Source organism: Drosophila suzukii, chromosome 3 (genome assembly GCF_043229965.1).
Source record: "Drosophila suzukii chromosome 3, CBGP_Dsuzu_IsoJpt1.0, whole genome shotgun sequence".
Lineage (NCBI taxonomy): Eukaryota > Metazoa > Arthropoda > Insecta > Diptera > Drosophilidae > Drosophila > Drosophila suzukii.
In genome coordinates, this window is record NC_092082.1 from 68,294,088 (window position 1) to 68,307,846 (window position 13,759).

The 13,759-nt window shown below is 40.6% G+C and overlaps 1 protein-coding gene across 1 annotated transcript; it reads left to right on the plus strand.

Annotated features, from left to right (window-relative positions):
- Nucleotides 1-9,924: 9,924 nt before the first annotated feature.
- On the plus strand, nt 9,925-13,002 carry LOC108010742 (uncharacterized). Its single transcript, XM_036816870.3, has 7 exons — nt 9,925-10,789; nt 11,318-11,732; nt 11,802-11,956; nt 12,018-12,126; nt 12,186-12,409; nt 12,464-12,581; nt 12,651-13,002. The coding sequence occupies exons 1-7, from the start codon at nt 10,412-10,414 to the stop codon at nt 12,899-12,901; spliced, it is 1,650 nt and encodes a 549-aa protein (XP_036672765.3). The 5' UTR covers nt 9,925-10,411; the 3' UTR covers nt 12,902-13,002.
- Nucleotides 13,003-13,759: the final 757 nt, after the last annotated feature.

The window sequence follows — 13,759 nt, forward strand, 5'->3', positions numbered from 1 at the left end:
GTGGCGATTCCTGCTGTCGACACTGCGCCATCCCTCCAGCTCTGCACCGATCCCTTCCCATCGTCCTCCTCCAGGAATCGAGCACCGAAGTCCGTTAATTTATGTAGTTATGTGCTGCCGGTTGCCAGGATACCCGAAACAATGGCCAATTGCTGCGGCAGTTGCAGCATGCGAAGCGTATGCTTTTGTCTGGCGAAGGTGTTGAAATTCTGAAAAACAGATATGCAATATCATTTCAATTTGGATGCCATAAAATGGAAATTAATCAGTTATTGATTACGTGTGTTCTTTGTAATGCGACAGAGATAGAACGTAGTAATTAGTATATGATACTTAAAGTCCTAAAAGTCATATCCCTTACTTTAAAGCTTAAGCTAGAATGATTTTTACAAGGGTTCTTAACTTAAAATATGATTAAGAGTTTCCCAAAAAGTACATTTTCAAAATACTCTACAATAGCCTAATAACTTATTTCAATTTAATACCTTTTCGACCATTGAGTTAAAATTAATCAATTATTTATAACGTTTGTTCTTAGCGAAGTGAAACAGAAATACCATAGGAACTAATGTGTAGGAAACATAAGTTATGTTTAAATATAATTATGCAGGGAACAAGTACAAATTGGAAATATTTTAATGTGGCATTATAGGTAATCCTTTTATATATTTTTAACTTGATAGCTTTTAGGTCTCTTATAGTAGTATTAATCAATTAAAAAATACTTTGTGATACCGTAAGACCTTTGGAATTATTAAATGAACTTAAGTTAAATCATTGTAGCCAGAAAAAATGTATCCATTTCTGATTAATAAACAAAAAACATAATGAAAATACAAAAATTCAGTACCCCCATATTTAAGCATAAATGATATAAAAAAAGTCTTTATGTGAAAATAAGATGAAGCTCGGGAAAAAGTACATATTCAAAAACCTTTAAAGCATGAATACTCCATTTATTTAATTTTTTAATTTGATAGCTTTGCGACCCCTTAAAGTGTCAACTCTTATACTCCATCAATTTGTGTCCAACCCCCTTCATAAAAAATGGTTGATGGAAAAACTCCACGGCGCCCACAACAAAGGGACATCAATAAATCATCAACAATAAAAGCATAAGGGAAATGAACAAGGATAATGCAAGGGCAATCCTTTTTTGCCAGCCAACAGCTGCTCACCCACACCGCGGAAATGTGTGAAAATGTCGGGGAGTTACAAATGCATGTATCTCCTCCGGTCATAATGCTCAACCATGTTGCTGGAGTGGGCGCCATATAATGGCCAAAACGGAAATGTTGTTTGCAGCCAATTCATTGGCAAACACACAGTTGCGAAACGGCAAACAACAAACAGCATAAACACCCCCTGCAGGCTTACGCAGGAGCAACACCATCGCCTTTGAGATGGGGAAACAATGGATGGAGCAGCAGAATCAGCAGAAGCTGCAACTGCAGACCGCAAAATGTGGTGCCACAACCCTTGGGGCAACCAAGCTGGATCGGGAGCTGGAGATGGAAACTCATAAGTTGGCCGTTGTCTGGCAGACAAATCCTCAGAGCAAGTGCATTCATTCATTGGCAATAACAATCAAACTGCTGTTGGCAGTACACAGGCCCTTGGATTTCCTCCCTGCCCCCCTTTTTGCTCATCTCTGGATGCCATTCAACTTGTTTGCACTGCTGCTGTTGCTGCCGACAACAGCAACCAGCCACCAGCAACCAGCAACATGCAACAGCAACAGCAACAGCTATGGAAACCACAAGCAACTCCGTGCTGTTGACTTTAATATTTCGGTCTTCGGTTTACTACAATCCCCCCTAAGATCAAATAGTCTGAAATAGTCGCCATAGATACCGGGAAATATTCACTCGATGTGGGAAAGGTAAACCTTAACCAGTCACTCTTGGGAATCCGATAAAGCGGCCATAAATCGTAGAATTGTCCCCTGCCCATTCCATCAAGTTCTCAAGTTCAATTTGGCACTGCCGTTCGTCTTTATAGATTTACCATATTTACATAGTTGCATTGGAGTGTAGATAAGGCGGCGATAAAGAGTTCAATCGCATCGGTTTATTGGCCTCTCTGTTTTTAAATAAATAATATTGTGTAACGATAGTAATAATCCATATCTGAGTGAGTGCGTTTTGTGTAATCATTGATTAAATAGTTTTCCATTTACGATTTCACACTTTCACTTTATAGAACGGGAGATAAAAGAAATGTGACTCAATCTCCGGTCGGAGGTATCTTATTTACCTGGGAATAATCCCGTGATATATTTGGATCTTAAGAGAGAATCTTCACCAATAAGTCACAACTTGGCCACGAAGTTAATCAATAATGCAAGTGGCCATAAATCGGAGGCGCCACTCCTCTCGTTCGATATTGGCCAGATATCGACTGATGGCTATCAAAGGCGCCAGCGGCGGCAAAACAGAATGTCAACAGTTTAATAAATAAAATCAGTCAGCAGGGCCAGCCAGATGGGTTGCCAAGACAGAGGCGCACGACTGCAATTAAAGGCGAAAAAAAGGCATCGAAAAGGGGCCAATATCATCTCGGATCACTCACATGTTGCTCATGTTGCTGGTGTGTTGCTGCTGTTGCTGCTGTTGCTGCTGCTTGTTGTCGTGTGCGACAGGAGCTGATTGTCCCTGCTCGCAGATCAGAATCAGAATCAACAGCCACATCGAAATCAGCGTCGACACATGCGATATTTGAGTCGCGGCCGAGAATTATGATCGATTTATTATGCGACAAACAACGACGACAGCAGCAACAGGAACATGGCCAACTTGCGACAGGTTTGGGCCTTCGCTTCGGGTTCTTGGCCCACAGAATATGCGCAACACATTGATTTTCGCCAGGTAATGAGGCAACTCATTAATCATTTTTTCGTTGCGCACTGGCTGGGGGATTATGTTGCTGTTGCTGCAACAGGCACACCGGCAACAGTTGCCGCTGCCTCTGACGGAATGCTGGCAACATGTTGAGCGTGCAGCTGCAGCAGCATCCTGGCTGTCTCCTCTTGTTCTCCGCTTGATTTTGTTAACCTTTTGACCATTTGAAGTTATTTTTGTATGCTTTACTGCCAATTTGGTGGTCATTGGCCATTCACTTGACTTGCGCCTGTTGCTTGTCCGTTGTCTCTTGGCTGTCTGTTGCTCTTGTGTTGCAGTTGCTGTTGCTGTTGCCGTAGCTGTTGCTGTTGCTCTTGCGGTTGCTCTTTTGGCACACAACGCACAATGTCTGACAGTTTGGCCGATTGCCTCTGTCCCCCGTTGCTGCTGTTGCCGTTGTTGCTGTTGCCTTGATATTGCTCTTGCAGTCGCCAAAGTTGCTGTTGTCGCGGTCATCTCCTGGCTTGTGGCACACACTTCTGAAGCTCATCCGGCAGGAAGGACGGATGCGGTCAGGTGGACGCACTGGATGCGCTATATCTGCGCTAGAAGAAGACTTCAAGGAAGCTAGTTTTTATAATATACATATTTTAGTTAGAGATACTAAGTGTATTAGGTTTAGAAAAGAAAATATAAAAAATCGATTTATTCTGGGACAAGTTTTAGAAGTCTTCTTTCATAGTTTATAAACTATAACATTAAAAACCAAAATTCGGTCTATCCTTAATAACATCTTTATAACAAATAATCTAAAAGTTATCCAATAATGTTTCTAAAAAACGGTTGAACTTTTATAACTCGCAGGTTTATTACACTTGTTTGACTGTTGTTGACTTAGATAGTTTTAACAAACCAAAAGTATGTAATCTTATACAAACTAATATTATAATTATTATACCATGTGTAATTGAAAATTCGAACAGTTATAATATAGATTCATAGTTCTTATTAGCCATTAAAATCTTAAATAGTGCTACTTATATGGTTACCAGTTATTATTATTAAGTTCTTTAAGTACACTAATTTTGTTATTATACAAAGTCGATAACATTAAAGTTTTAAACATAGAATCGAGTTCGTTTTGCTTAGAATGCAGTGGGTTAACAATGTATTGCTAAAGGGTATCGAGGATGTACCTGTATACCACTTTTCTGCACTTGTCGCGCACAGTTGGCCAACTTGTAAATGCCTGTCGTTGCGGTCGTTTGGGGGCCATTAGCCTTCGCCTTCATCTTCATCTTGGGGTTAGCCGCACGCACAAATCCCGAAATTCTGGCAAAATTTCTTCATTTTGGTGAGCGACTCGCTGCCGGCTGGGACCTGCAGTTGCTGGCAATTATTTATAGTTTCTGATGTATTCAATTTATTATGCAGATGGTTAGAAAGTTGCTAAATACTTGATGTACGACTCTAACATATTGGGTGTAATTTTTCTCTGGCACTCGGAGGAAGTTCGAGGGAAATCCAGCCAGATGCAGATGAGTATATTAGACATGCATGAGTTTTCCTTTCGGCAGCGCAGAAGGAAACATTCAACTAATAGAAAATTTACGATTTTCTCACGATTACCAGCGACCACACTCACTCATTGATGAATGGTCCACGGAGTTGAAGAATCTGCTTGAATCCAAATCGGTCCACGGCGTTAAAAACGCCGTTCGCTATCAAAATCCGCTTAAAGTTCATCACACTTCAGACGGTAATTAATTACGGATAGTTGCAGAAAAAACAACTCAAGTCAGAAGCCAGTAATTAAACATAAATAAACCAAGACAACTTAATTTTGAAGGTTGGTTATTCCAACGATCGACATGCAATTCTCCATGCATTAAAGTTTAAAGGCCAGTTAGAAAAAATCAGGCAGCCACAGCAGCGGCGACAGCGAAGAGAAAAAACATTTTCTAATTTATTAATATGTTTAAGAGGGAAAAAATCTATTTGGCAAACAAGACTGGCGGAGACCATTAGAAAGCGATTAGATAGCGATACAGATACAGATACTCGATCCCCCGAAAGACATATGTAACCCACGAGCGGTCGGCCCAAGGAGCTGTGGCCAAAACAATGTCAGCCGGTCCGCCGAACAATGGCAGCTAAACATGGCAAGTTAACAGTTTAATTTACCAAGAGACAAACAAAAAATGCCGCTACATGCTGGCCAACGATATGCGGATATTTAATGTATCCGCCAGATACGTAACATAGAAAAAAGCGCGCTGCAAAAATAAAATACCGCTCTCAATCTCAGGACCTAACAAAAGCCCCCGAAAAAAGAGCCCAACTGCAGTTATCGCTCATTATGGATCGTGATCAATGGCGTGGAGTGTGTGAGACCCCCGAAAAAACAGGGGAACCGCAAGATAAACGCACTCCGGACTCCGGAGTCCCCCGAAAACAAAGGCTCCAGGTCAGGCCAACAAGTGTTGCCCGGCAAACAGGGCAAAAAGCCGAAAAGGCAACGGTAACAATCTGGCGGCCAGAGTTTTGGCCAAGCTTCCGCCTCGCATCCTTTTTCGGTCCTAATTTTGCATGCCCTGCTTCGAGAAAAGAAATAACCAACGACCCAAGGCTAAATGACCGTTGAAGATTAGCCCAAAATATCGGTCTTGGCCAAGAAGGACTTCAGGGAGCGCTACCATAAATTTAAAACCCTTCTTATGCCAGGTTAACCCTGCAATTTGCAGAAATAATATTGGATGATTTTATAAAATGGATTAATACTTTGTAGAATATTCTTAATCCATTTTCTTCATATATAACTTTTTTTTATTTGTGTAAAAATACTATTTTATTTGTTATCCATTCTTATATAAATGTATTTTAAGCTAAACTTTATTTATGTTTGTATTGAAGCGGCTTAAAATTACAAAGCATTTTTTTGTTCTGATAACTTTGATTGGAGAACGTAAAAAAACATTTTAATTCACAAGATAAATATTTAAGAAATGTGTTTTAATTTATTCAACCTTTAAGGGATCAGGTTGTGCCTCCTATGCCAAGCCGTGCTGCATTTCATTATGTTAATAAAGCATTTAATTAGCGCACCATTTATGGCCATCAACCCAATCGAATGCAGTTTACCTTCCTGGCCTCCACCTTGCCCCTTCCACATCCCGATTTCGATCCTTTCCGCCGAGATCCTCATCCTCATTCACATCTCCATTGTGGTGCGTGCAGCGTATCTGAAGGCAAGAAAAGGAAAAAATAGCCGACACAGCTGCGGTTTAGGCGGCATTATGGCTAAGACCTTAACAAAAAAAAAAATAAAATGCGGTAACCGCAAATGTTTTGCTGTAATTTCTGGCGATTTTTTGCTTAAACGCCTCGACTTGGATTCGATATGCTACAGATACAGATACGGATACGGTTTTTAAGATACACTTTCAGTGCTCTTGGCCTTTTGCTTTTTGCTCCAGCGCCAAATGACATTGAAATTAATGGGGTTTTTATTTGAATTCTGCAAGAAATTGATGCCGTTTTGGTTGATTTGGTATATAGGAGGAGGTTCTCGAAAGTTTTTGCTGCGATTTTCGACTTTAACTGGTCATGAGAAATAATACATGTAGCTGGGCGCGGAACTTTATAAATAAAAACTTTATAGGAGCATATGAACTCATTTAAGCTGTCGGAACAAAAACAGATACAAATATTTTAGCAAGAAAAAATCAAAAATGTCATTGAACTTATGAAAATAACATGTCAGTTTTATTCCGGCACATATAACTAAGAAGCCGTTTGCCATTAAAGTAGGTATCATATATTAATATAAATATAATTATTCTGAATTAAATTGTTCATCCTTATAACCATTGTTTTTTCAATTATTAATGCTATGGGCATCAATAAACATTTGAGTTGAGAAGAGAGATTTTATTAATTTCCACCTGTTCTATAGAACTGGTTTTGTTGGATAAGCTCATCCATAAATATTTATTTTATTGACCTCCCGTTGGCCAACGTCCCATTAAGCTTTCATCCATGTCCTACCAGTTCTCTCTTTGCCACCCAATCCTAAGTAGTTTTCTATGTCAACCGCTCACATTACCCACCCGATTTGGCGGCATTATAACCATTTTCCATATTCATACTTTAAGCCCATACGCACAACTTCTCAGCTGTCATGCGGAACAATGATAATTTCCAAACCAAAAACTGGCTTCCACAGGTTCCAAACCGTCCAAAAAATACTCGAATGAGTAAAAAAGGAAACATTTTGGCTTTACCGTTAGCCGGCTATAACCCATCAATTATATTGTAATGATGTCTGGCTTTAGCTACTTCTGCGGCTACTTCTGCTGCAGTCGCATCTTCAGAAATCATGAGCAGGAATGGCAACTGGGCAACATGCTCATTATCAACGTCATCATTGGGAGGCGATTGGGCTGGAGGTTGGGGGCATGGGCATTAGAATGTGGCCGGAGTCACAGACTTCTACATTCGAGTTCGAAAAGGAAAACTACTTATAGCACTGATGAGAATCGCGTCCGCCGAATCCACGCAGCCTCCACCAGGCCGACACTCGCTGCTGCCAATCGTTGCACTGGAAAAAAGTATATATACATAGTGAAAATTCTGAATTGAAAATGTTCTTTAAAATAAAACAAATATTTTTAAGTTGAAAATATTTGAATCATGTTTATTTGACGATTTTTACCTTGTTTATCCTAACAGCTAACATTCATACGAATAGCCAGTAGTGTATACTTAAGAACGAATGTTCTCAATTCAAGAGCAATGCATCAAGAACAATATTAAAAACAGCAATTAAAATAGGTCTATATTCGTAAGTAAATCAAAATAACAAGCATTATATTTTATCTTTAGAAAAGTCGGAATCCGTTTTATATGCAACTAAGGAAATTGTTCAACAATATTATCTGAACCGTTAAGAAAATTAGGTTATTTGATAGTTACTTTTCTTTAAGAAAAAGTGTTTTTAACCAGTAAAATGAAGAAATTAAGACCCGAAACTGTAAGCCAGATATCCCGTCAGATCGGTTTTATAATTTAACCTCTAGTTAAAATAATCTTTAATGTTCAAAGAAGAAAGATTTAAATTGTTATGATCTAAAAGCATCTTTCGACAACCACTTCCATATCTAAGACTTTAAGGGTTGAATTGATAGAACTTCAATCTTAGCCTACAATTTTTTATAATTTGTCTTACCTTACCCATTGTTTTAAGCAATATTCTTTCTCAGTGTACTTCTTGGAACTTTTTACCCGTTGTAGCATTTGCATTCGAGTGTCCACTAAACGTCAATTAAGTGGGCTTTACCCACTACTCGGGATGGTTGGGCAGTTTGATTTGGTCGCCACTCCTGCCCTGCTCCACCTCCACTTAGCTCCTAGAACTCCCCTCTACTTTTCAGAAGTTTTAGAAGTCTCGCTCCAACTGCGATTTCCACTTTGCCCAGTATACAAAAATATAACATAACATGAAGTAATAGCTATAACAATATTGTGTACACAAGGTTTAGGAGAGGGATATGGAGGGGCTGTCTAGGTGGGGATCCACCATCATCGTCGTCATCATCATCTGCATGTGTGAGCCTCCTCCAGTGGTTTTCCCAGTGGTTTAGGTGGTGCGGTGGCGGTGCTGGCGGCTCCCTTTGTCATTTCGCCATGACGCATGCGTAACGTTCGATTTGATTCAATTAATGGACGGGAATTGTCTGTACGTGTGGTTTGATTGGGTTGGGTTCGTTTTGGTTCGGTTTTGGTCTTTGCCTTTCTTTGCTTTGGTTTGTTTTGTGGTCCAAGCAGACTGCGGGGCAGACTTCGCTGATGAGGATGGGTGGATGTGTGGATGGAGGTGGATCTTAAGTCGGAGATGTAGCAGAAGCTGGAGTGCTAGGCAAACAAGTGAAGTTTACCAGCTCACGGGCATGTAAAGTGGTCTTGTTCCTTTTCTTACTAAGGATTAATCAAAAATTAATTTCCACAATGATACATTGCAGATATAGATACATTGGTATACATTTTAAAGATTTTGATAAAATTTAAATGATATTCTGAACCTATAAACTAATATAATATTTAAAACATTTAGGTTATACACTACAATTATACTTAAGCATATCTAAGCTTTTAATCGTTATATAGCATATCCTCCATTAATTACTATCCCAATATCAAAGCATTTCTAGAACAAAGCATATATGAGTTCTTTTAAAACTACAAAACAACAAGCATCGGCATAGCAATAATTGATTATACTCGTATGCTAAATAAATGGAAGCTCTAGCCCCGATCATGATTAATTGCAAATTCATTTCGACCACGTTGAGCATCAATCACGAAATTCCAAATACGCCCCTCGACCAGCCTCACTCGCTCATTAAAACTAACCGCTCATAATGATAATCTTTAAAACTAAACGCCCGCATTGTCGCGTCTGTCAAATGTATCTGCATTCAGCGAAAAAAGGCATTTTAATCTTTTTTCTACCGACTCGCTCATCATATTTTCCATAGTCAGGCCTCACAGCTTTATTTGTCAAGTGCGCAATTATTTATAGTTATTTTTTGCCAGCAGCTGGAGACGCCAACGCCAAATGGGAGTTGCTAGTAACCAGCAACTAGCCACTAGCAACTTTTGTTGCTGCGGTGCATAATAATACCAATTGCAGTGTTGCTGGCGTTTGACGTTCGTCGCAGCAGCAATTAACAATTTTTAACCTTGTTGTGCATGATGCATGTGCCTCTAAGAGCACTCCGATCATCCCATGATCTTATGGCGATGATGATGATCATTACCATGAGATGAGATGAGATGCTGATGCACTCGAACGTGTGCATAAAAAGCTGCTAAATGTTTTCGATTTTCGTTTCGCGTCTAGTGCTCTTTGATTTTGCAATTAAATCGATTTCAATTTCGAAGCATTCCGTGTTTGCAAATATGAGACATCATCGACCCCATTTGCATAATCGATTGGTGATTGCAACGGCTGTCGTTAGGAATTATTAATTATGAAAGTCTTATTCGACTTTCAATGATGGCCAGACATAGACTATCTTAATTTATAGATCGATGCTGCAATCCGATATTCTCGTTAGCATTTAGCTGGATTTCACAAATCTACGACTGCTAATGAAGTGTGCATTTCGCAAGTGTTTTTTTTTTCCATACTGTTTTATGGCGTTCAGCACTCTGGCCATTTAATTTCTCATTTAAAATTAACACAAATTCCGAAAGAGCTTACTGGAATACCTCACATAACATTTACCCTGTTACCCACAGCAACTCCACTCACAGCAGCAACAGCAACAGCAACATCAGCAGCAGCAACATCACAAGTGGAATCAGAGTAGCGTGACTTGTTGTTTGATTGTTGCTGCAAAAGTGAAGGTTGAAAATGCTGGAAAGGCGACAATTAATGCTCTAATAAAGCCAAAGAAAGATGCAACACGAGCAGCAGCAGCAGCAGCAGAAGCAGCAACATGCGACAGCAGCAATTTTAGTTGCAAGTGCAACATCTGCAACAGTCGCCGCGTGAATTTCCGTTAATAATGTTGTCAAAGCGTTCCGATGCGTTGATAAGCGCTTTCGTTTTGACGCTCTATTATGTGGGCGTGGCCGATGGGAACAACGCCTCCGACTTTGTGACAATGGGCGATCTGCGCAGGAGCAGGCGTGGCTACTCGCATTCCGCGCGTCCCGGTGGCATGAAAATGGAGGGCATTGGATTCCAGTACACCATGCGATATCAGCCGGGCTTCCACCTCCATAAGCTAGCCCAGCAGCAGGGCGAGGATGGGGGAATGGACGGAATGGAGGATCCTATGCCCATGCCCATGCCAACTCCCGCGACTCCACCACCTGAACCAGCTCCCACACAGCCGGAGGAAGAAGAGATACCCATGCGTACGACTGTGGCACCAACAGAGGTACCAAGTATGAGCCACAGAGCTAGAATGTTAGGAAAATGTGGTGTAATTTCTTCTGAAACACTTACCAAACACCAATTATAGTAATATGACACTGTTTTGGAAATATCTGACTATATTTAATATAAAATGGCGGTCCACTTTGGCAAAAAGAGTGAATTTATATATTCAAAAACAAATCTGATTACCGAAATGAGATTGGATTTGACGCATTTTTGAAAGATATCTGGTCAGGTATTCAAAATTTAAGAAATAAATTTTCCATAAACTATTGAATAGTGTTCAAAATATTATATGAACATTTTTAAACATGTACATTGTACATACATTTCATTACTTAAGAGGTGTCTTTATACAATAATAATATTATTATAATATATTTTTATAATATACCAAGTTGTCAACAATTAAGATTAAGTTCTACTGAACATTCTTTACATATGAATATTATCTAATACATATTTATTTGGGAACCTTTTCTTTAACAATTCTCAGATAATATTTTAATTATTTATTCTTTTTTTTTAGGAACCTGCACCTCCACCAGCTACGGATTCGATGATGATGCCCACTCCGAGTAATTCGCCAGGAATGATGCCTAGTCCCCGGCCCAGTACGAAACCCTCGATGAGACCGCCACCGCCCACACCACCATCCAGCACCAAGACCTCCATTATGCAGCCCCATCAGGCCCTGAAGAACCTCCTCTTCGGCTCGCCCATCGAGGCGAATCTCATCCTCAAGAAACCCAATGCACCGCGCTCGAAGGGCAAGGGTTTCCTCAGTCTTTTCGAGGTGATCAAGTTCCCCAACACCAAGTGCAGTGTGTCCATGGGCGACATCCGAAGCATGGAGGGCGTCTGCTACCACGAGTTCGAGTGCAAGAGCCTCGGGGGGATTCCCACCGAGAGCTGTGCCGAGGGCGTGGGCGTCTGCTGTGTGTGTGAGTGAAAGTCCGCCAATCGATTTGCACGATATCCAAGATCTAAGATCTAACATCTTTCACTTGCAGTCGTCAATGGATGTGGCGATGTCACCAGCCAGCAGATCCTCTACTTTGAGAGCCCCAACTATCCGAATGCGGTGCGGGAGATGATGATATGTGCGCTGATCATCAATGTGAAGAAGGGAGTGCAGCAGTTGAGACTGGATTTTCAGATGTTCGAGGTGGGAGTAGCTAATCTCATATGCGTAGTCCTTAGCTTAATTGATTTTCCATGATCCCCAGCTAAGTCGTCCCAGCAATGGTGATTGCATAGATGATCAGTTTATAGTCTCGGGGCACAATTCCAATTTTCAGATACCCATTCTGTGTGGCATCAACACGGGACAGCACAGTGAGAAGATTTATATTTAATGAAAAATGTCTTAAAGATACAATTCAATCCCATTGCAGTTTATATCCACGTTGGTGACTCAAACGAGGGCAAAGTGTATCTTTCGGTTTTCATGAAGGTCTCGGGAGGAGGACGTTCTTTTAATATAAAAGTCACTCAGTTGGAGGATAACCTGGCTCCTAATAATTGCCTGCAATATTTCCCCGAAGCTGAGGGTCTTATAAAATCATTCAACTATGATACAGATGGTTCAATTGTGGACAACCGAGAAGCAACATATTTTGTAAGCTTTATGATTTTCTATATAATACATTTTAATGGGTTTCTCCTGATCTAGAACAATTTAAACTATGCCATATGCCTGGCCCGCTTGAAGAATGTGTGCAGTGTGGCTTACAACACTGAACAACTGGGTGGCGATCAGCCCGACTTTCAAATCATCAACAAAGATGAGGGTTGAGTATCCAATTAAAATATCTAAAAGGTATTCAAATTAATATTTCATTTTTATTACGTTTTAAAAGCTGAGAACGATTTGATTTCCGATGGCCATGCGGGAGCTGGGATCTTCAACTGCCCGGACGACTTTATAGCCATAAATTCGGTACCCCTTTGTGGGGAGAGGTTCAATGATGGCCGGGAAAGCGACGATTTTACCATGCACGCCATTGTGAGGGACACGGCCGCAGGTCCCATCATCCTGCCCTTCCGCACCGATGCCGAATATGTAGGTCGCGGCTTTCGACTGCTCTACAGACAGGAACTGTGTGTCTGAGGTCCCTCGGGGATCCGCATGTCGATCACTAGTTCACAAGATGCATATGTTCCGCTGACTTTGGAATTGACTCGACTTAACCGTTGTTTTGGCATAGATACACTGGGAAAAAAGACTTATGAAATCTGTGAGGGATACATTTATTTGCCCTTTTTTAAAAGGTACCTCAAATGTAGATACACCTTCAATTATATATAAAGTTTCCAGGAGGTACAACATTATATCATTTTAGCTTTGAGATTTTTAAAAAAAAGGTCCGAACCATTGATTATCCTTAACGAAATAGATAAATATTAGAAAGTTTAAAAACAGTATATAGGCCTGCTTTAAAATCGATTGTATCTTAAGGTTATCTTGATAAAAATACAATCCCATTTGGAAATGCGCTACAATAGTAGTATATTTATAGTGCTGGCTCTAAGTACCCATTGCCTGATCCACCACAATTTTTGCCAGTGCACATATGGAATTTAGCACGCTTTGGTCAACTGCAGGGCATTTGAGTTGGCAACTTGGGATTGGAACTGCGCAGTGCCTCTATGGGAACGACAGTTTCCGTTCCCAGTGCTGCCCCCGTGTTAATGTGTTTTATGTGATTCAAAGCGATTTGGTGGCTTAGTTTTGGCGCCGCCCACCCACCGACTGGGCGGTCCGCGAGTTCGTAGTTCACACACCATCTGCAAGGGACCCGATCCGATCTTCCAGTCGATTGGCGTTGGTGGTTCGTTGACAGGTTTATTTCAAATTTTCACGTCTCGCCAGGGCAAAAAAAAAATACGAATACGAAAGATACTATGACGAAATCTATAACTCGCCGCATCGCCATCGCCATCGTCGCCGTTCGCTCGATTCGCGGTC